General features: G+C 41.1%; 1 protein-coding gene across 1 annotated transcript; it reads left to right on the forward strand.

Moving 5' to 3' along the window:
• The first annotated feature begins 8256 nt into the window (after positions 1-8256).
• On the forward strand, positions 8257-23593 carry CXCL14 (C-X-C motif chemokine ligand 14). Its single transcript, XM_030573691.1, has 4 exons — positions 8257-8798; positions 9724-9829; positions 15867-15977; positions 22462-23593. The coding sequence occupies exons 1-4, from the start codon at positions 8735-8737 to the stop codon at positions 22475-22477; spliced, it is 297 nt and encodes a 98-aa protein (XP_030429551.1). The 5' UTR covers positions 8257-8734; the 3' UTR covers positions 22478-23593.
• Positions 23594-24056: the final 463 nt, after the last annotated feature.

Here is a 24056-nt window from a genome sequence, read left to right on the forward strand (position 1 = left end):
AATTCCATCTGTATCCTTTAAAGCTCTACCAAGAGGGCTAGCACACAAGCTTGGCTTAAATGGGACTTAAATGGCCCTTGCACTGGCTGTCTGCATAGCAATGAATTTCATCCAATGTGTGTGTGTGTGTGTGTGTGTGTGTGTGTGTGTGTGTGTGTGTGTGTGTGTGTGTGTGTGTGTGTGTGTGTACACACTCATATGTTGAGCACACTTGATCTAAAAATTTATCATGAATGCTTTCGCTCCTTTCAGCTGCCTAACATCACATGAGATGAAGTGAAGTGATTTATCTCTGTACTTAACCACTCTAAATTATAGTAATTGTACCTAATTGCTTTAATACTTTCTTCTGTGGGTGTTTCATTGCCATGGTTACTGGTCATGTGTAAACAGTTATCAATTATCTCTCAAAGAGAATACGCTTTAAAAAACCCTTCAAAGGCTATAAAGGAGGGACCCAGATGTACACTGCGTGTACACACAAAAATATTGTATTTTTGTAATGTGAGACCATAGATCTAAAAAAAACAGCAGAACCAACTGGTGAGAGTGTGTATATAAAATATATGAACGGGGACCAATTCTGCCCTCTTCCACACACTGAATAGTGCCTTTCTCTTCTTGGAATCAATGGGACTACTTCTGAAGTAAGGTACTACAGCATGTGTGTCAGGGTGGTAGAACTGGACCCAGGAATAGTATAGAAGGTTCAAGTAAGGAGTCAGATTTTCAGGTAAATTCACATGAAAGTACTGGGAGTGCATGCATAGTCCTGAAAACTGCATGTGCAAACAACCAGCTAACCCTCCAGCTGAGAACATTCATCAACAAATGTTTTCTAGGCCCTAATTCATCCAGCAAATATGTGCTTCTGGCTTGAATCATTTTAACTGCTTCCTGGAGCTGATCAATAGCAGGAAATGGCAAATACGGATTATAAGGAAGCCTACAAGAGCCTCCCCAGAGTTTTGTTTCAAGTTTTGATTTTGCTATTTGGGAATAAATTTATAGAGTAAATAACAGGAATGTATTTTATAGGGAACTTGAAACATAGAGAGGAGGTTTAGCATCCTAGATTAACTTTTCAATACCAATCCAACTTGTTTCAGTGTGAAATATGAAATAAAACTTTATGGCAATTTCCAAAACTAAATTTTTATTTCTAGGAACATCTTGTAATCAACAGACTACACACCCAGGTGCAAATGCAAGACAAAATTAGAGAATGCAAATAAGTTAGTCAACAGAAAGTTAGGCACAACTGAAAACACATATTTTTTTCCAGTTCATCAGCTGTTGGCAGAACTTACTTGTAATCCGGAGATGTATATCCTGAGATGTTTCTCAGATCAATTGTAGAGTGTCAACACACTGTTCTTCTATGTTATTACTAGTCTTATTTAATCATTCATGAGGAACAGTTTCAAAGAGAAGAAATAGATACCTTGCAATGCTCTGATTTGGGAGCTACTCGTTTGGAGTATAACAGAAAATCCTGGCTGCTAAATAATTTAGGGCTATCAGGAGAGTTGTCTTAAACTGACCCCAGGACAGAGAACAATGTCAAGAATTTAAACTCATAAAGGAAAAAAATAAAAATCAGGAGAAAGCAGTGGCTGCATAAACAATAGAACTACGTATTGCAAAATTCATCCATTGTTTAACATTTACTGAGGGGAACGCAGACATTTTCACCCAAATGTTTCTTCCCCAGAGTCAGAGAGTTGAGATCCAAAGCTCAGACCTCCAACCTCCAATAGTCAAACACCAGAAACAACCATTCAGAACTGTAAAAACAAAGTCATTCCAAGTTAAAGCTGAAAAGGTGGATTTGACACTGTCTTGGCACACCCGACCATCACACACAACACACACATCTCTGTTTGCAACTTCCTCTACTGATCTAATACAATTCTCTAAACACGCAGTGTACAGAAAGGAGTTTCATACAGTTCATTTTCTCTGACACACACAGCCTGTACTTTAAGTCCAATGGCTTTTATATAGGAAAACAACAAAACACGAAGGAATACAAGTAAAGTCTCTGTGAGAGAGCACATTGCATGTCTCCTTTGCCACAGGTTGCATCTGCAGCGAATGCAAAATCGCCACTGCCTCCAGCAGACAGCAAACTTAGAGGAATTTAAAGTGCAATATCCGGGGGGGAAATTAACAGTGCTTCTGAATTTCCTACTTTTTGTGTAAGTCCGACTCCTCTCTGAAATTTCTGACATAATACACAGGAATTTAATCATGTGACTTCCAATGACTAATTTACTCCTTAGTACAATGATCTGGGCATACTTAAGCATTAAACAAGGATTAGCTGTTCCCAATATTTTTCTCTCGTGGCAGAGAATAAGCTCCTGTTTCGTGCCATTTTTTATAAACATTACTCCCATTTTGACTAGTGCCTAATATGCATTCCATTCATCGTACCTTTCTCTCAGCTAACTGCATATTAAATCTAAAAGGGTGGTTAGCCTTAACCCAAATACTGTCTTAGTCTATCAACAAAATAAACCACATGGATGAAGCCAGTGAGACTTCAATAATCTATTTTCTAACCATTGGGATACAAGAAAATGTTTAAGTACGACTAGCTCTGAGTCCATACCATGCCAAAAGCTCACATATTCATGCTTTTTGTTTAGTTTCTGGTGAATATTGTGCTGGATTCAGAATCAGGAGACCTAGGTTCCATTCCCGGCACTGACCTGCTTTGTGACCTTAGTTATGTCATTTCCTCTCTGTTTTCCCTTCCACCTCTTTACCTGTTTCACAGGTAAGTTCTCAGAGCCAGGAACTCTGTGTGTGTGTGTGTGTGTGTACACGCGCGCCTTGCACAAGGAGCTCGGATTTCAGTTGGGGCCTCTAGGCACTACTGAAAAATAAATATTTAATAATAATAAATAATGCTCTAATTTATATGATGTCATCAATATCCCTTAGAAGTCCAGCACCTAAGAGAACCACATTTCTCCTCCAGTTGTGCAGCAGCTTCTAAAGGGTCAAAAGCAAAAAAACCCTCCGTACTGATCTTCTTGAATATTTGTTAAATTTTTGTCAAATCCCAGTCTCTTACAAAGTCCTAATGCCTCCAGGTGTGACCCTCTTCCCCTCATCTGCAGCACGGATCCACCTCTGCAGAGAAAGAACTGAGCCCTAAGCACTTAGGGAATGATCCTGAAACAACTCACGCGAGTAAACTATGTTCAGTACTCCCACTGCAGTCTATGGGACTCATCATGTAAGTAAGGGCCACTCACATGAATAAGCTTTGCAGAACAGGCCTCTTAATTAAAAATAGGTTAAATTTTCACAGGGCACCTGCGCCCAAATCTTGCTCAGAGGTACAGGTAACCTGAGCCACTTAGCAAAGCAATTAAGTACTCCACCAAGCATGTAGGTGGTCTATTCACATGCAGTTCTGCCAGTGCTACCCAGCCAGTTCCAGAGTACATATCCAGACCTCATGTCTGCTATCCCCTCTCCAAGTTTCTACCAAGTGGGTAGTTAGGGAAAGGGGCACATTGCAGGTGGAGATGGGGAACGGGGGGGGGGCTTTCTCCAGTTAGATCCTTCTTGCTAAGTTATGGTGAGCAGCAATCACGAGGGTAAAAACATACCCATGTCTCAATTGTAAAGTCAATGGACTACATCAGAGGTAGACTCCTCTGGAATCCATTTCCCTCTTGTACCTTTAAATGCATGTGTGTGTGTGTGTGTGTGTGTGACTGTGAAGCCAGATTAGCAGGTGCAAAGTGTTGCATGCAGTATTAGTATTAGTATCTTTAAACCAAAGTCACTAAATGGAATAATTTGCAGATTTATGGAGAAGGGAAATATTCCCAGCCACTGGGTTAGATTCCATTCTCAGTTATACTGATGAAAGGCCTAGACCAACTAGAGGGTTGCACACTTCATTGCTTATGTGGGAGAAACTGTACACACAGCTCGGCCCCTCATCCCCACTCCAGCCTGCCCATCTGAGGGGATCTGGGCAGGCAAGGAACCCAGATAGGAGGGATAGAGAAGCTTGGCCAAAGTGGGGTGAGGGTTCCATTAACCCTCTTCCTAACCCTAAACCCAAACCCTACCTCAAGGTCACTGCCACACCCCTGCATCCAGAGTGACTCAGCTCCCCAGCTCCAGGTCATTACCTCACTGCGTATTCTGAGGGGATGTCTACACTGCAATTAGACAGCCACAGCTGACCCTTGCCAAGTGACTGGGCTCCCGAGGCTTGGGCTGAGGGGATGTTTAATTGCAGTGTAGGCTTCTGGGCTCAGGCAGGAGCCCAAGCTCTGACACCTTCCCACTCCGCCGGGGTCCTACCGCCTGGGCACCAGCCCCAGCCTGGACATCTACACGGTAACGAAGTAGTCCTGCAGCCCAAGCCCTGCAAACCCGACTCAGCTGGCCTGGCACGCGCCAGTCACGGGTTTTCAATTGCAGCGTAGACCTACCCTCGGCGATCCAATAGTGATTTCAGTGTCAATCAGCTTTTCCTGATTTTCACCAAAATCAATAAGGTTCTGCCCTCTGGTGCTTAGAACATTCCCTGAAATTTTGGAATTGATCAGTCACAATTTTCAAAAGTTATCATGTTATAGACAGACAGAGAGAGAAATGCCATCAAGCTGAGAGTAGGGCCTGGCTTCGCTCCACCAGCTATATTAACTTAAATGAATTTAGCTTCAATGACCGGAGCAAAATTTGGCCCAGCGTGCAGGTATTTGCATAGGGTATTAGCAGTGGGGAACACTAAAGTCCTTACAGGAGGGGGTGGGTAGTGTTTTCTCTCCTAAGGATTTCCTTTAAATAGCTGCTTTGATGCCAGCTGGTTTACTCCACTAATTGTTGGGTGCTCTGAAAGCCCCATTAGCCTGCTAGCTGCTTCTAAAGCAGCTTCTGTGCATTCCTAGTAAGGGCATCAATGCACCCGCTTCGGGAGTGAGGGCAAAGCAGCCCTCCCGCCAGTCTGAGGATCCAGCCTACTGGGCAATTGCTGCTGTGAACTCCTGGATGCACTTCACCAAGCCTCTCTTGGCAAGCTGTGGTCGGCCTGTTCAGTGCTGGGCTATTTTCACCAGCAGGCTCTAAGCCAGGTCCTCTCTGCAGCTTGCCAGGGAGCTTTATGCTGGGCTAGGGCACTGGAAAGAATAATTGAAAAGAATATTTAATTAGATTAAATGTCGGACCTGTCATCAGTGACAATGTCCTTCTAATTAGCTAATCAGAGACTGTAATATGCTACCAGTAAAGAAATTGCTGTGCTCCCTTGGGGACATGTGCTGCTGTCTAAACATGTCTCATAAATGTTAATGGAAGTCACATATGTGGAATTGAGGGCACTAGATAGCCCTTGTTAATTATGATGTGAGTTATTAGGTGATATTCCTCACTTAGGGTACCAAAAAAAACCATGTATACTTGATCAACTGTTTTGTGATGGCCTGGGGTGTCGAAAGGAATGCTTTGAGCCCTCCTCAAGCAGAAATCAGGGAAGAAAGTACTCAAGATGGCAGGATAATTCTCTGCAGGTTTTTAGTGATGGGAAGCGCACTAGCTGTTTGTGCTCTGAACCCAGACTTCTCTCCTGCAGACAGTCACTCTCCCTGATTCTCCATATGGAGGCTACCAAAAAATTATGGGAAACACATCTTGCTCCAGGGCCAAGGAACCACTGTAGCAACAAGGGACTAGTTCTGGCTCCCACAGGACAGAACCCTTTCCTTATGGAGTGGTGGCAGACTTCTCCCCTGATTCTCTAAGAGGCACCATAACAGCCTATATTACAAAGTGTTTGTCACCATCTGTGCATTAAAATGTATATATTCACTGAGTCTCACCAGCTCTTTCAGAGACACACACTGCAGATAGATTAAAACTCGATCAACACGTTTTCATAATCAGTTTGGTATTTACTTGCACAAAGCAACCAGACCTCAAGGAATATTTCTGGAGCTCTTTACCCCACTTTTTTAGGATGCAGAGCATGGCAGGTCACCATCCACACAACACCACACACATTGAGGCTTTTCAAAAATAGCCCCTAAGAGGTGACTTATTCCTCTTCTTTTCCCCCTTTGGCAAAGCCCAATAAAGAATGAGTTGTCCTTCCCACTGTACTTGTTCTCAGACTCTCTGAGGTCACAGACTTTTCCCAGATGATCACTGTTGAAGTCCAATAAAAGGGGAATAAAAAGGTTCTCCCCTTCTCAGGGTGCTAATTCTCAAGGGTCTCTGTGATCACACATTCTCTCCAGAGAGCTGTGACAAGTCTCTGGGGAACCCCGGTTCTCCGTTTCCCCCGGAGAAACTCTTTTCCTCCCAATCTCTTCCTGGTATAAGAAGAGGAAGCTGTGGTGGCCTACACTTCCCAGATGACAAGAATCTCCTCTCCAGCATTGAGAAGAGAGGGGATCTTTGGTCCACCTTGCACTTTGAAGTTCTGATTTTAGGCTCTGAAGAAAGGCAACAGTTCAGATTTGCTTCCCAACTTCCTTGTCAAGATATCTTTCCCCTCAGTGGCTGCCTTTACCATTAACTTCCAGAACGGAGAGGTTCTGGCCTCGTGTCTTCCTTCACCAGCTGAAAAGAGCCAGCCCACTCTGTTACACGAGGCAAGAGGCTCCTTAGAACTACCTCAGATAGACAGATATTAGCAAACCTGGCCTTACGCACATTGATAAGGCACCGCTTGGCTTGTGGCAATCCCCTCAACAATAAGAAGCCCAATTTCTCCCCAGGAAGCAGGACCAGAGCAGGGAGGTATTTTACTTGATGGGAACCGACAGCTGTCTCGACAACAACCTCACCAGAAGTCATACAAGATCCCCTAATTTGTGGGAGCTCCGGACTGTCCCTCAAATTTTATCACTGTCCTACATAAGCTTCCTTGTTTGGGGTTTTTCAAAGCCCTGTTTATTAAAGCTGCAGCAAAGAATTTACTAGTTGTGTGAGCTGTAGCAAACAAGCCCACCAAAACTTGTGTGCTTCATCTGGCAAGTTCATTGCCATGCTTCTCAGCCTGTACTTGCTCTCTCTCTCTCTCTCTCACACACACACACATACACACACACCCGTTATCCACTGTACACGAGCAGCACGTCTCTCAGAAAGGAAATATTAACACATATTTGCATTAGCAAGCCTGCAGGAGACTCAGAATGTTCCAGGCATGTCAGCACATCTCACATGAAAGGCAACATGCAGAACAAAACAACTGCATCAATGTTTGTGCTCAACGTGCTGTGTGTGTGTGGTATGTATGTACTCCTCAACCTGCCAACGCCCGAGCATGAAACATAGGGCAGGATGGAGGCTCAGAATGAGGGCCATAAGAATAACAATGCTGTAGAAAACTTAATATAGAATGGGAACGCATCAGATTTTAGGAATATGTGGGTTTGAAATTGGGGTTGTTATTCACAAGTGACTGGGTGGATACAGATTTCAGCTGGTTTGGATTGATGTTAGTAATAATGGTTATGGTTAAAGGCTATAATTAATATTAACATTTTGGCTTTTGTTGTACAGCACTCAGTAACCTTATGATAGGTGTCCTATAAACAGGTAAATAAACATATGTATGTGTGTGGCCTGTGCATAGTCACAGGAAGTCTGCGGCGAATGACCAAGATTAACAGAGGAATAGGAGAAGCATTCACTACAACTCCTAGTACTATTTAGTTAAAATATAGTACTAACAGAGAGACTGCAGGCCTGACTCTGGTCTTATGACATCTCATTTACATGGGCATAAATCTGGAGTTACCCTGTTCATTTTAAAGGAGTTATTCCAGATTCAGAGAGGTGGAACTGAGATCAGAAACTGATCCTGAAACAGAAATACGGAGGGGAGAGAGAACATATTGCTCAAATACACCTTAAAAGCAATAAATTGCTCCTCTAATAAACACTTTCTGTGCTAACCCCCACAGGGACAATTTTGTCCATTTAATTCACAGAAGCTCACTTAAATTTGGAAGCCTGGCAAAGTTGAAGAACTTTAAATAAAAAAAAAAGGCAAGATTTCTCACGAGGTGAAATTTCCCAGAATCGTTTTATTCTTCACTTTATTTTCAATGCCAATAGGAATTTCCCAGGAAAGCTGTCATTTCTCTAGCTCCTTCATTGCTTAGAAACAATCTCAAAATATAGCTCAGACCAACTCAACTCCCTTCAGACAATTGCATCCACCACATACTGAATGGAGCCAACATCACAATTCTTTGAGAACCGCACAAGTTTGCTCATGCCACTTGCAAAAGAGTCAAAAATACCTGGCAACTGTATAAAGAACCTGATTTCTTCATCTTCCTCCCGCTTTCTGTAGATTTAATGAATGATTTTCCCCCCTTTCCTTTTCTCTTCCCTAGACTAAACCCATCCGATCTCCTAGCTAGGATCACTTCCATCCCCACCCTCCCTTGTGTTGAGAAATTGCAGTGAGCTGAGTCGCTCTGCATATTAATGAGTTCGCAGGAAGGGCAGCAGGAGCTGTTTTAAAAGAGGACAAGAGGAGCAAAGAGGCACAGGCAGCTCAGACAGAGAGCTGAAACTGACAAGGCAGCAGCAGCAAGAGAAAGGAATCCGGAGGTTCTCCAAGTTCCTTCCCTGACAACATCAAACCAGTGAATCTGCTCGAAGACCAGAAGCAAGAACAGCAATCCGATTATATAAGTGAGCTCTCTGACACATCTATTTAGATCCCTGAGGTCTTACCATGAAGCCCCTGACAGCAGCTTTACTTCTGCTGTTCATTGTAATGTGCTTAGCCGCTGCAGAAGGTAAGTTAGTTTCTTGTACCTGTTCCCCGTTTAAACTTCTTTTCAATGATTTTTCCCCCTCAGTAGTCTGTGTTTGCTCCTTGAAATACTATAATGAGATTTATTGTTGTCCTCAGTCTGTACGGGGAAGAATTGATATGATGAATCTAACAGCAGTGGAAGGTAGTTCCAGGCTGTTGGTTTTTTTAGGTGTAAGTAGTGGCAAAACACGGGGGACAAAGTTGTGCCCTCGGTTATAATTTTATAGCCCATTTATTCTGGTATGCAGTATATCTGGGGTAAATGCTCTGAAATCAGCGGAGTTACTCCAGATTTGTGCAGTTGAAAGCCTGCAGAATTTAGCTTGATGCACTATAATGGATTGAACTGAGGGTGAAGTTCCGACAGAGACGTTTTCTAGTTTTCCACGAAAATGACAGTTACAAAACTCGGATTTTGTCAGGCTTGGAAGAGACCTTTAGAATTTGTGCAAGTAAGAAATTCAGAAGCACAATATAGAGCCCCCCCCCCCCCCGCCAGTTCTACTTGCGAAAGTAGAGTGGAGGCAAAAACCGAGAGCCGTGTAAGCTTGTTCATCTTTACAACAGACTTTAGCTCTTTCCTTTTGCATTTGTTAAAGTTTAGTTTAATCACAGCAGGTGCACTTTAAAAAATCAACACTGACCACACTGCAGTACTGTGTATATTTACCACACCAGTTCCAGTACTTTAACATGGCTTTCTCAGGGAATTACTAACACTTTCTGTGGTAAATCAGAAGGAAAATATTGCCCTTTTCAGCCCAACAACCCCCTAAAGCGTACATTTTTATAGGTTTTTAAAACATGACTTGTCTGTATATTTACATAAGCTAATGATGGGGGGTATTAACTGCAATTGTTACAGAATAACTTTGTACACAAATGGTAAATACTTTTTCTTGTAGGATCAAAGTGCAAATGCTCAAGAAAGGGTCCTAAGATAAGATTCTCTGCTGTTCAGAAGCTGGAAATCAAACCAAAGTATCCACATTGTAAGGAAAAAATGATCATGTAAGTGTTCCTGCATGCATTCTACTATGTACCAAGTGAAGTGCATCTCCCTGTATTGCAACCTCCTTCTTTGTTTTTTATAATTTCCTGATATATTTCCAACATTAGCCATAATAAAATATGTAGCTACATGAACCAATCCTATCTGTAGTATGCCAGTACAGTAGAATCTGCTTAATACTATAAATATCTAAAGAATATTGCTTATGAGAGTAATTATTAGTTTAACAAATGATGAGGGTCAAATTCTACTTTCAGCTGCCCAGATGTAAATCTAGAATGCTAAACTCAGTCTACTGTGGATTTACATGGGGAGTAACAAATGAGAACAGAATTTGGGCCACAAAAGTTTTGAGTAATAAAGAATCATCCAAATTCATTGAGGCAAATTTTTGTCTCAGTTACGCTCGTACAAGTCCTTTGATTTCAGTAGGGTTGCATGGATTGTAACTGAAAGTAGAATTTTGTAAGAAAAATGCTGCCATCTGTATTAGCAAATAGCCGTGCATTGACCAATGCTGAAATGAAACCTCAGTAGAAACAATTGATAAGCTAAAGTCAAAGGGAGCTCTAAAGACTAGATCAGTGGGGTATATTACAGTTTAAAACAATGGCACGGGAGCGAGGTGTTAATGTATCCTATCTTCTATATTGTCAAAGTTTTTGAAAGGCTTTGCACAAAACGGTCTATGTGCCTGAATAAGAATAGCTGAAAATACTTATTCTGCTATTTACCCCATTGCTCTGCAAGGACAGAAGAATGTCCTCCTATACCCAGATGTATAGACACTCTTTTCTCAACCTAGGTATTATATAATTTTTTAACATTAGCTTTAATTAAAAACTGTTACTTGTTCTTATTAGCTGCTTGTCAGATCTTCACCAAAAAGGCTAGGCATTGAATATGTTGTCGCATTTGTTCCTTATCAGTTAATGTTACCAGATTTACTGAAACGTAGAAAGATGATTTAATATATCACGGTGCAATACATTTATACCTCTTCAAAACACAGACTGCTCTCAGTTACACCCATGTAAACTCTGGGTCAAATTCTCTTTTTAGTTACTCTGGTTGGACCCAATCCTGCCTGCTTTGACGTGAATGGCCAAACTCCCCATTCAATAAGGGAAGAATTGAATCCACTGATTTCAAAGCAGCTACCCCAGATTTACAAGCAGTGTAACCGAAAGCAGTATTTGGAAGTTGCACTCATCTATCTAAGGCAGGATTTAGCTAACGCAGCCCAGGACATATCATTTATATTTAGATGATCAACACTTGAGTAATTTTTTAAAAAATATTTAAATTGTAAAAGCAAGGCATGCTGCCTGGAGCAAAGTCAACTCTCAGGTTCAAAATAAGGCATTTGAAATGAACATGTCGAACAAACGTTTTGAATCAATAACCCTTTGAACTTTCGCAGGGGCTTAAATAAACACCACTTTGAATTGTCAGAGAGAAAGGCATCTTTGGCAAAGTGGTAATAATATTTAGAATCCAGAAGTCTTCCGCTCAGGAGCAGGGCCCTTTTTCCCAGCCAGCGGGTGCAAACAGTCATTTCTATTTTATGTCAATCACCTGGGGCTAACAAAAGGGGCTGAAACATGCAGCAGCATAGAAGCAATTGGAGAATTTGCTACAGCGCTCTGTGCAGCTAGAGACTTCAATCTGTGCCTGGGAGTTTGACTGGCTGCTGGAAAGGCAAGCAGCAATCTGCTCTCCCCAAGCAAGATGCCAGCAGAAGCTGGATGGTGAAGTGCTGTCAAGAAAACAATAACAAGCTTTGCTGGGATAAGTCTGTGAGAGACGACTGCTCCAAAGCACTGGAAGCAGGGCCAGACTTGGCAGCCAAGGGGAGAAGGGGAAATTGTGAGCATGAAATGAACCTCAATAGTGCAACTTCTCACTTTCCATAAGAATATCAGGAAAATATATAAAATACTTTAGCTTTTGCTAAAATGCCTTGGCAAAAGAATTAGCTTTCAAACGAGGCTCTGATCTTGAATATAGCTGTGCAAATTTGGAGAATTGCAATTACCTTGCCTTAACAAGCTGGCCATTCCTATTCTGTGGAGAGAAAATTTAAGACTTCAGTGGAATTACTCCTGATTTACACCAGTGTAGGGGGGGAAGGAAGAGATGTTGTCATTAGTGCTTTTGTAGGGAGTGACTCTTATCATCTTCAGGATCACTTGAAATCCGTACTAGAGAGAAGTGGGGGATATTGGAACAACTGGACGGAACTGTGACCAGAAACTACTGATACCAGTTTCAGTACAAGACGCAGAAAAGCCAGGTTCCTGTAATGGATTTTTGTGGCTGTTGTTGAGGAAATAAAATCAGTGAATGATCTTGATTCTCCTCCAACCTGCCCCATAAGCCTGACTGTCCTCTGGTCTATTTACATGGAAGAAGTGTGTAAACTGTAGGGTGATTGGCAGACTGGAGAACAGTGGAATATATTGTTTGGAAGAGATTCATCTAATAAAATGAAATAAAATACATAAGTAGAACTGGAAAAGTTTGTGAAAGACAGCAAAATCCCTGACCCTTTAACATTGTCTAGACCTGCTCTGAGCAGGGTTAGCCAGCATGGTTGCCGATACCCAAGCAGCTGGTCTACACTGCTAGCTTTACCTTTGCTACCTCCAATGAAGTTGAAGTGGTGAAAGTGTAGAGAGCCTCAAAGTGAACTCAGCTAAATATTTGTGAGAAGAGGGTTTAATTCACTGACAGAATGGCAAAACTCTCCTTTAATTCCATGGCAGCCAGAACACCCTATTACTAAAAATATAATGAACAAAATTCTACACTGATTTTTATTCCATCCAGTTCCTATCACTCACAAACATTTGTGTACATATATACACAGAGAGAGAGAGAGAGAGAGAATATGCTATATATTGCTCAAAGACTTAAGAACTCTTATTGGTGTTAATGGAAACTGCCAACAGAAATTAAGAGTTTCTTTATTCTATTTAAAAAGCGGATGGAAACAGGGCAGCCTCTTGGAACACATCTTGTCTTTCTGTACAAGAAGTTTTATGGCTGTATATAGGAAAAGGGATGGACCAAACTACCCCAAAGCTGCTTGGTACAATGTGCAGATGATTTTATGCACAAATTGTACACGCTAGCCCTGATTCTAAAATGTGTTGCCCAGCTCAGCCACATGGCTATGTGGTGGCTTGGACCTTCTTCTCTTGTCCCCAATTTGTAGTTGGGCAAAGCAGCCAGGGACCTGATAGATCCAGCCAGCTGAGATTTCCCCTTGACTAAGGAGATGAGTTATCATAGCAGCACTGCGCCACCTGGTTACTTTCCCCAACACAGAAAGAATGGCCAGGGGAAAGGAATGGATCTTTAACTATTTTTAGCTGTCAAATGGCCCCTTAAAGCCATAATCAGATGAGCATAAATTAGGGGAGTGGACCAATCCCCATCCAGCCTCATGATCCTAGGGGCCGGCAAAGATACTATACAGCTACTTTTGGTCCCCTGGGGTACACCCCTAATCTCAGAGTGACACAAATATGCAGGAAACCACTCAGCATCAGACTTGTTGCAAAACTGTCTTTGAAGCGGATGCTGTAAAATATGCAGAATGACTTCTAGCTGGGATTAACCAAGCTCTCGGTGTACAGATTTTCCCACAGAGTGGCTCTCATTTGGCTCACCTGGGGGAGCTGCAGCTTTTGCAACACCAGTGTTAACTCATCTGGGGCAATGTGCAGGAATCATATGCACACAGAGAACAAGGGCAGCCACAGGATGAGGAATTTCGTTAAATGGCAAAGCCCACTCTAGTGGCTGGCAGTCATAGGAGGTGCTAACTGGGTTACCCATGACCCATATACTATACAAAACCCCAATGGCAAAAGAGTGCATCAGTCATTAAAGTATGATTTAACTGTATGGATTTATCCAAAAATCTATTAGGAATTTGGAATAGCCCTTCCAAAGAAAGCCTAGCATTCAGGATTGTTTTTCCCCCAGCACAGAGTTAACATGGTATCAGTCCAAATGATAAGATGAACGTCTGCTATAAAACAATGCATCTCAGTCTTAAAACTCCTTTATTAACCCAACTAGTCAGATAATCATGCCATGAATATTATCATAAGTTGGTAATAAACTTTAGTGCAAATAAAGTTGCCCTTGATTACTTTTCTGAACCAGTTATGCATCGTCGTTCTCCAGAGGCAGTGCACCTCTTCTCCTGGGGTTTAGTTTGTCATTTTCTGAAAATATTCTGTTCACTCCTTGAGCAAAACAGCACCGACTGAGTTCTGATTTCATATCTTTCCCCCCACACACACACAAATCCCACTGCCAAGACAATAACCACTGGACGCAAATATTGTTCCTCAAGCTTGATTCCATTAAAACTCACTGCCCACAGGTCTCAGTTCTCCCATTCAGTTCAATGAGAAAATGTTCTCTATGGATTGAACCACACAGGAATTATCTTAGTGAGGCCCAAAGTAAGCGCATGGGGTCTGTATGTTGTAGCATTAATTCACCTCCCTCAGCATGCACACAGACCCTTAACACCTTTTCCCGCTCCTATTGTTCATGCTTCCAGTACAAGTGATTTGATGTCTTGTGCTTTTGCAGCATTCATTTGCCTCTTACTGAGGGCAAAACCAAGCAAAGCCAGAATTCAGCCCCCATTCTGTGTCTAGTTAGTGAAAGACATACTGAGACCCTGGGCCAGCCCTGTGGGGCTCCAACCAAGAATTCGGTCCAGTAGCCAGAGCTGAAGAAAAGGACATGTTTCAACCCGCTCTCTCTGTCCTTTGTCTGAATTTTGCATTGTGGTATCCCTTGCTGATTTGTAAAATGGGTAAAAAAAAATGTACAAAAAAAATATTTTCATCCAAAAATTGGCCCTTTTTTCAAAAATGAAACCTTTGTGAAAAATTCTCAACATTCTCAGAATTTTCCATTTTCCTGGAATTTTTTTAACAGAAATTTTTACCAACTTAATTTTCTAAATTGTTTTAGTTTAACCAAAAACTGTGGTTCCTACTAAAAAACAGGTTTCTAGAAAATGAACATTTTGGATAAAAAATGTGGTTAAAAACATAACAGAAAAAGTTGCCAAAAGTGGAAAATTGAACCATTTTGAACCCTTAGAACTCAAAGCAACTTTGAAATTTAAAATGTTTTACTAACTTATTTTCCCATTTCTAGACCAGCTCTGCTGATTTGTCAGTGAAACCATGACATCATCTGGATTATGGTAGACCATTAATTAACCAGCATTAAATGGTTAGCACTCAAACAAAGGACAGAGTAAGAGGAAACCAGAAAGGCCAGGAAGTAAATTGGCCATGTGTTACCTCCTTGCCTGGTCTTATTTCCAGAATAAGGTGCCATCAGTCCTTGTGTGGTTCCTCTCCAGTGCAGCTATGGGCAAGTTTAAATGGATCAGCCCACACGCTGATAAAGCTAGAGATGGTCCCAGGTGGCTGCTGTCTTCTTTGCACCACAGACTAGCCCTTTGGGGTCTCCAGAAGTTTGCAAAGCACACAAGTACTGCTAATGAAAGCATTACTGCATACAAAATCAGTGATCCAGGCCTAATCCTTACTCTCCCAAGTAGCATTGTCCAATGGGACTTTTTCCATGTGCTTGAATTATTTGTCTGAGTAAAGGTTTGCGGGACTGGGCCTAATTGACTGTTTTATTTAAATCAGTTATTAAATCCCAAAATAAATGTTTGCTAGAGGGTGGAATAAAACTGTTGATTAAAAATTATAGGCAGCTCAGCTGGTGTAAATCGGCTTAACTCCATTGGTGACCATGGAGCTACACCAGCGGAGGTCCTGGCCCAATTTTATAATTGCAAACTCAAATTTTATCATGGAACATAGTGGCTTGTTATCCTCTCAGTGCACGTGTGCAACTCTCATTAACATGAATGAAATACCTGGAGCAAGAGAGAGTATGTTGGTTTTTCTGAAATGTTCACAGTGACCAGTGTGAGTTATTCATGACCTTTCTGTAGTGATCGTTCCTTTTCCATTTCAGTGTAACTATGCAGTCACGGTTCAGAGGAGGACAGCAGTACTGCCTGCATCCCAAACTCCAAAGCACAAAGAGATTAGTTAAGTGGTACACAATATGGAAGGAGAAACGCAGGTGAGTATTAATTTCACTCAGCAAAAGATACTCCTGTTTTCTGTGGGATAAAGTGCTGTCATTATAGGTAAACAAATTTGTTCCTTTTGGCAAATAACTTATCTTTCTTGCTTGAATGCTTGAGACATGGCAGCACAGAACAGTTAAGTGTAATAGTCCAAATGGCTCTCTCTGGAATATGGCACAAATACTAATTAGACTGAAATGGCTAAAACCTTCCTAAATAAAATGCTACAGATAGCACATTAGTTTAACTGCTGGGTCTATTTTTTTAAGCATCATGTAGGTGAAAAATGTGATGCAAGGTTAGATACTATTAATAGAGTCTTGAAATTACTACTTAAATGCATACAGTAAAATTCTCATACTCTAAACAATCAATTCAATGTGATCGATTTATTTGATAAAGCCTACAAATTACATCTGTAAATAGTCAAATAATATAAATGGCTCTGAATGCAGTTTATTCCTAGTTTTGGGATAGGCTTCTCTGAGACTAAATAGTAATACTTTGCACTTGCACAATACTTTTTATCTAACATTTTCAAAGTTTGTTACACCTTATCGCCTCCAAATCAGAGATGAGGAAGCCAAGGCAAGTAAAGGCTAAGTTACTTGCCTAGGGTCCAACACAAAGTCAGTGGCAGAGTTGGGAACAGAAACCAGGTCTCCTGAGTTCAGGTCCCGTGCTCTAAGCACTAGGAAACACTACTACCCGATATTTGATTATCCAGATTTTAGCACTTTTTCACCCAGCTGTAATTTCATGCTATAACTCTCTATGGCTTGATTGCTGGATGCAATGCTACCTTTCCCCTTCCATCCTGGCCTTTGCACAAGCTAAGCCATCAGTGATAAACAGAAAAGAAACACAGACATAAATGAACACCAGATGTAAAATGGGTTATGTTGTCTGTAAATAATTAAGAGGAAGTCTAAAGGAACAAAGGGGAGTTAGCTCCCCACTGCCCCATTGGCTTTGAAATGGAGTTGGGTGCTCTGTAATAATCTTCCCCTTGGTAGGGACGTCCGACGATTTCTTAGAGCTCATTATTAGTTGAGGAGCTGAGGCAGGGGAGCGTAAGAAAGCTTCATTTCCTCTCACGCCCTGTAGCTAGTCTCCCCATTTCTTTTGGCAGGAAAAGGGTAGTAGAGGGAGGACTTACCATATACAGAACTTAAAGGATATCCTTGGGAGGAGTTAAATATCTTACCACCAGCTCCAGGAACCATACCCTAGAGCACAAATATTACTCACACTGGTTTAAATTCACTCATTGGTAGAATATCGCTTAACCCATACAGCACCCCAGAATGTGGGATGTGCAGATGTGGGCAGCTCTCTGCACCCTCTGTGGCCTGGGAGAAGTTGGATCTGTCTGAGCTCTGAATATGCTGGCATGGAATAGAGAACTGTAGAAGAACCCACCAGATGCAGGCTTACATTGGATCCAGTGCCTGGCCTGGGCGATGGAGCAACAGTGGCCACTCTTACCTCCCCTAGGAATGGGACTGACCATGGGTGTGGATTAGATCCCATCTCTCCAATCACCACTTAATTCCTTACAAAAATCCCATTTACGCAAGTGGTGTGGATGGGGGACTCAAGCTGCATCCATTTACAGCACTCACCTTTGAGATCTACACCTGTTATTGTGATGGTGCAATAGACTGTCAAGCACTCCTCCTTCACAAACATATACTGCCATATCTCACTTGCTGGATCCACTGCAAGTTTGCAGCTCTGAGGATATCTTAGTGGTACCTGGTTTTAGACATTGCAAAGGAATAGAAAAGTGACTTGCCCCTGATTTTTCTAATAAATCTAGATGGGACTCTTCTCTCATTTCTACCTTTAAGATTCAGGTTCCAAAATACAAATCATAAGCTCCATGAACCACCAGGAGGAGCCTCAGTTACCAGTGCAACATTCTCTTTCACGTTCTGGAAATGCTCAGCAGTCTTTTTAGAAAAGGGTATCATCAAGGATAGAATGAAATCAGCATGGGAGAATTCTGAATCAGAATGTAAAACTAAACAGTATGTAAAGGTTTTAGGAGCTGTGGAATGTTTACATAAATGTTAACTGAGAAAAGCACGTAGCATAATCTCTAGCGAAAGACCAACTCTGGAGCCTGAATGAAAGAACCGGACTGGGGCCATTAGATGGAATGTACAGTAGCTCAAGCACACTGAATTAATTAGCCGTGTAGTACAGGGTGTGAAATGGAAAACTCTCATTGACTTCACTGTGCTTTGGGTCAGGCACGTATGTTAAGAGATGAAGGATTTCTAAAGTAGCAGTAATATAGAGCCAATCTTTTTTCCATTTTAATCAGTGAGAACTTTCTTGTTAACTTCAGTATTGAGCTCAGACTGTGATCACCCTAACCCTACCCTAAAAATCCAGTTGACTGAGCCAAGGGCAAATGCAAATTCTTTTGTGGAAACGTCTTGTTCCTGGATGACAAGTTTGCCACTGTGCAGGGCAGATAGCCAGGCTGATGAAAGCTCATGGCATTAACGTATGTAAGGGACACCACTCCATGTTGATATTTTTGCCTGTCTGCAAGCTCTGTATAAGCTGTTTGTGGTCTGGTAAGTAAATAGAATGCATTGTGAAATGTCAACTATTATGTAATACCATATTTCCTTACTGTTTGTAAAAGCTACCATTAAAACAACAAAGGAAATGAAACCACAGACTCTTACTGTGACACTATGCCCCATATTCTTCATAGAGGTATTGTTATGATATGAATATGACCTAACTAAGGTGTATTTTGGCCAAAATAAGTCATGTGAGATATCATTTGGAAAGGTTATGATTTGCTAAACATCATGTGGCACCCCAAAGGTGGGGGGTAACCTGTCACACTTCCGTTCAAGTAACGTTACCAATCTGCCTTAAGCTGATAAAAATAAGATGCATTAGATTAAAGCTTGCCATGGCAAAGGCCCTGGTATCACATGGCCTCACTCGTGCAGTAACGCCTGGGTATAAAGGCACTGCCTGGGGTCTTAGCCTTATCTTTGAATTTCCTTGTGTGGGTTTGTCAGACTTTTAATGCCAACTTTGACATATTCTTGTGCCTTATTAACATGCTTTATATAATCATCTCCTTGCTAACAAACAGGACAGTATTTTAGTAAAGCATCAATACCTGTCTAACTCTGTTGTCTCTCAAGCTTCACAATATAGGATAGATTGTTCTGTATACAGGGAGATACCCATGAACGGGCCAGGAATCGCCAGAAAGTGTACGTCCTATTGTTCATTTAACCTGTTCTCCCTTCCTCGCATCATCCTCCCCAAAATACAGCTCAAGGGGCAGGAGTAGGTTATAACTGTACCTTACCTGATATAATTACACATATTCACCTGTTTAAAAGAACTAGAAATTTGCTCAGCATGTTCTGACTACCGTGATGGCATATTGACACCTTCTGTAAACCTGGGGAAATATTCTGCTTAGAGAGAGTCCTCCCCAGCCTGTATTGTACTATGTGCATGTCTGTTCTCCAGTTTATTCCCTCTATGGAAGTAGGTGTCATGCCCTTGGTATCTCCAGACTGTGGGTTCCACTTCAGGGCAGACTGTTCTATAACAGGGAAGTTACTCCAGTGCCAGTTGTGACTCTAACTCCTTAGGGCTGGTCTACACTACGGGGGGAAATCGATCTTAGATATGCAACTTCAGCTATGTGAATAACGTAGCTGAAGTCGAATATCTAAGATCGGATTACTCACCCGTCCTCACCACGCGGGATCGATGTCAGCGGCTCCCCCTGTCGATTCCGCAACTCCGTTGGGGTTGGTGGAGTTCCGGAATCAATATAAGCGTGCTCGGAGATCGATATATCGCGTCTAGATGAGATATATCAGTCCCCGAGCAATCAATTTTAACCCGCCGATACGGCGCGTAGTCTAGACATAGCCTTAGACACACCAGCTAACCGCACTGCCTATTAGCTCCCTAGGCTTTTGCCAGCCTCAGTATAGAACTTAAACAGTCCCCTTGGAAACCTCAGTCCCTCTTGACACTAAGTAAGTAGACCCCTGTGAAATTAGCTCCCTTTCACTGTAATGTCACAGAACATCCAAGTTCCATGGTTCTCAAAGGACCAGACACACACCACAGGTCAGTCAGTTTCTCCTTAGATATCCCTCCTTTACCCAATGAGGCAACACTCAGTCCAATCCTGTAATAAATGCATTTAGGCTGGATTGATTAAATGAAAAAGAAGCAAGAGATATTTGCACAATGCTAAGAATACTAAAGACACAGACAGACAAAGACAAACTTAGGTTATTATCTTATAAAACTTCTGTTTGAAGTTAACAAGTCTTACAAGTTCAGCTTCTGAGGCTTATCCCAGCTGTGGCAGCTAAAGATCCTTTACCTGGGAGACAAAGCCCTTGCTTTTTAGGATCCAATCAAGTATAAAGCCCTGTGTCCTTCCAGTAGGCAGCTTTTATCCGAAAACCCTGACATCTGATTGTTCTGACCCCAGAGGTAGCAGATGCAAAAGGTAATCGGGGAGTCCATGAGGTAATCCTTCGGAGAAGTCATCCTGTGTGACTCATCCCTGGGTAGGAGTTTCCCCTTCTTTATTGTCCTGTAAACTGTACCTACTCTCTGTACTGAGAATCAAGGAGTTTCCTTGGAATGTTGCTTTTCAATAGGTGTCAATTGACCACTCTGCTCCCTAAGGGATGTAGCCATTTCTATGGGCAAAACTCAGCAATGATTAATGGCTCTTGTTATCACGAGATCTGTCCCAGCCATGTGAGAGTTATGTAATGCACGTGTACAGTTATTACTCTTAACATGAGAAATCCAGAGATAAGTATCTGAGCATTACAGTCATCCATTCACCAGAATTTAGGAAAGTCCAGACACTACATTTTACTGCAATTTTAACAACTTAATTTAAATAATGTTCCACCAGCATTAAGCGTTCCTAACTCTCAGTTGATACATAGCCTAGAGTTGGTCTAAGCCTCCAGCCTCACAGCATGATCCTGTTAACTTTCTCCTATGGCTTATTCCCCATCTGAAGTCTCAATTCCCCTTTTGCAAGAGCACACCCAGTTGTTTTTGAAATCATGATGATGTCACAAGTAGGGAAGAAGGGGCTATATTTAGCCTTCGGATACACTAGCAGGGCACATGTCCCCAGTGGCTGCAGATGCATCAGGAAGGATGCTGGGATGGCTAAAGGTTCTTGCAACTCCTCTGCCCTCCAAGTGAACGATTGTTGGCTGCACAACCCTGGAAGTGGGCAGCACTGGCCTATGGAAGGGAGCATTGCTAGGCTGGACAGAGTGCACTGAAACTCAACACAACTTAGAGAATTAACTCCAGGAGAATCTCCAGAGAGTAGTGGTGTTTAGAGCGGCTCTGAATTTTTCCTCCTGCCCCCCACTCCCTCAAGGAAATTTTTGAAGAAAATAAAAAAAAAAATTCTTTTTGCCCAAATTTTCAGCCAAAGAAGTCAAAACTCAAAAGATTTGGGCCATAAACCAAAAGAGTTGGCTGAAAACTTTTGGATTTTAGCTAGAATATTTTGACAAAAAATGAAATTTTCCACAGAAAGCAGACACCTTTTACAAAAAAAATAAAAAAATTCATTGCAATGAAAACATACATTTCCATCCAAAAACAGTTTTGTTGGTAAAATTTTCCACAAGCCCTAGTGATCTACAAAGCTTGCCTGGGGATCATCTGAGGATGAGGTAGATGTAAACTGCAACTACCAGCAGCAGCAGTGTTAAGTGAGCTTAATGGCAGGAGTCATAGAGAGAAGCAGCAGGAGCAGACGACTCCCTTGTAATAAAAATTTAGGGAAGAGACAAAATATGTGATGTTTTGAACCCAATCCCATTGCCATCAAAGTCAAAGAGGGTTTTGCTAATGACTTCAGTGGGAACTGGACTAAGCCCACAGAATGTTTTTTCATGAGGTGTCAGTGTTTTTTAAAGTCAAATGTAGTGTAAAAATGAATTCCTGCATTCCCAAAATATCTCTGGGGCCAATTATAATCATGCCACTGTAGATTGTTTTGATCTGTGGAGACTGCATGCATGGAATGTTTCAGAAATACTACAGAGGGAAAGTTAAGGAATTCTTCTTTTAAATATTTAAACTAGCAACATATTTTCACATATTAGCTTGTACTTTTCCCGGGGCAAAAAAACATGCTGTTGGATGTGGAGTCCCTCATTTTAAATATCCTAATAATCCTTTCAGTGATAGATTTAGCCACTCTCAGTGCATTCAAGAAAGGAAGAAGGGTGGAAAATTCTGTTTTCACTTGTGCCAATGCAACTGACTCTGCTGAAGTTAGTGACATTCCTCCTGATTTCCACTGATGTAAATAAGTGCAGAATTTGGCTCCGAGTGTTTAATCAGGATGGTGGGGAAGGTTTTAACTGTAATCAAAATGACTTAAATACCTAGCTTTCTGTTTTTATTTCCCAGGGTTTATGAAGAATAAGAGGAAAACTCTTGGTAAAAGAAATGGAATTTGTTTAGCTGACTTAAGGAATGGACTCTGCAAAGAATATTTCTCTCTCACAGACATAAGACACAAATTCTATATTATTATAAAGCACTTTTTACCAAGGGTCAGTTTTTACATTTTATAGCTGTGTGCGGAAGGGTCCAGATTTGTCTGTTGGACACTTCAAATTTCATACCTGTCTGCTTTATACTGAGATTGTGAAAACTCATGCTTTTCATTTTAAATAAATGCTTTTTTTGTATTCATTCATACATCACTATGATTACAATCGAGCTTTATAAGCTCATTAGACAAACAATATTTGTAGCGGTATTATATAACGGTGTCTCTTATCCTTTTGTACTGGGAAAGCTTCCGTGGTGTGTTTAGGGTTATCCAACTATGATGGAAGCAGCACAATGTAGGGACTGAGGAACAGCTTGCTGTGTAACATGTCACGGAAGTGTAGTGGCATTTATAGCTGCGGAGATGAGGTTCCTTAGTGGCTTGTCAAATGCCTACCAACATCACTTTGTATCTGTTCTTTAATGAAAGAGGGTCTTGCTGAAAGATGAAATGTATTACATACCCCCACTTAATGTTTTACATACACTAGAAAACATTTCTAGAGCAGTTTTATTACTAAGAATGTGTTTGATCTATTTTCACCTGAGGTTCTTGTGAAAAGTTTGTAGCTTCATCAGTTTTCAGATATTTTAATTTTCAAGAATACTGTGTATGATTGTGTAGATTTGTAGCAAAAAAAACTTTGAAAGGTACCTTTTTATGAAAAATCAGAGAGGGCAAACATATAAAATAAATATATATGTTTTAGTCACAAAGCAACATATTCATTATTTTGAATGTAATACTTAAATATTAAGCAGTGCATTCCTCTTTTTAAAAATAAAATAACAAAACTACCTTTTCATGTGTAAATATACTACAGGGAGTCTCCCTATATTATCTTTCTGTATAATGTACTGTACTGCTAAATTATCATATGCTATTTAAATGTTTGAAATATTTAGAAAGTTGCATGCAGATTTCATATTTCTTTCTAAAAACACATGGAAAAATAAGTAATAAAATATATTTTAAAATGCCAAAGGCTGTTTTTCAATTTCAATAAGACATTATGAAACTCAGTCCACCTCTTATGCTTTTTATCGAGGTTGCATTGATTCCGAAAGAGTCATAAAACATTAGTGAAAGAAGCTTAAGATACATAGCAGCAGTGGATATCCTGAGAATGTCATTTATGGCCAATTCAATTCTCACTGACCTCAATAGAAATTGGACTGGACCTTAAATCTAGAGAACCAGCCTATGTGAAAATGATATACATTCCCAGTGCAGTGGATATGATGACCTTTGTGAGCGTTATGTTTAATACTACTAGGGATTGCAGGGTAAAGCACCCAAGTTCAGGAAATAGTGTACAATAAAGTAAAATGAAGGGTTTCTTCTAATAGTAAAATAAGATCATTATGGAATCCACATCCCACTGAAGATTGATGTCAGTGATATTTGTGATACTTACAATATCAACCATCCACAGTACAGCCTAATG

Source organism: Gopherus evgoodei, chromosome 8 (assembly GCF_007399415.2).
Source record: "Gopherus evgoodei ecotype Sinaloan lineage chromosome 8, rGopEvg1_v1.p, whole genome shotgun sequence".
Taxonomy (NCBI): Eukaryota; Metazoa; Chordata; order Testudines; family Testudinidae; genus Gopherus; species Gopherus evgoodei.

Coding starts and splice junctions, on each gene's coding strand:
- CXCL14 (XM_030573691.1), top strand. CDS start 8,735: ATGAAGCCCCTGACAGCAGCTTTACTTCTGCTGTTCATTGTAATGTGC. Junction 8,799..9,723: donor GTGCTTAGCCGCTGCAGAAG/GTAAGTTAGTTT, acceptor TTTTTCTTGTAG/GATCAAAGTGCAAATGCTCA. Junction 9,830..15,866: donor TGTAAGGAAAAAATGATCAT/GTAAGTGTTCCT, acceptor TTTCCATTTCAG/TGTAACTATGCAGTCACGGT.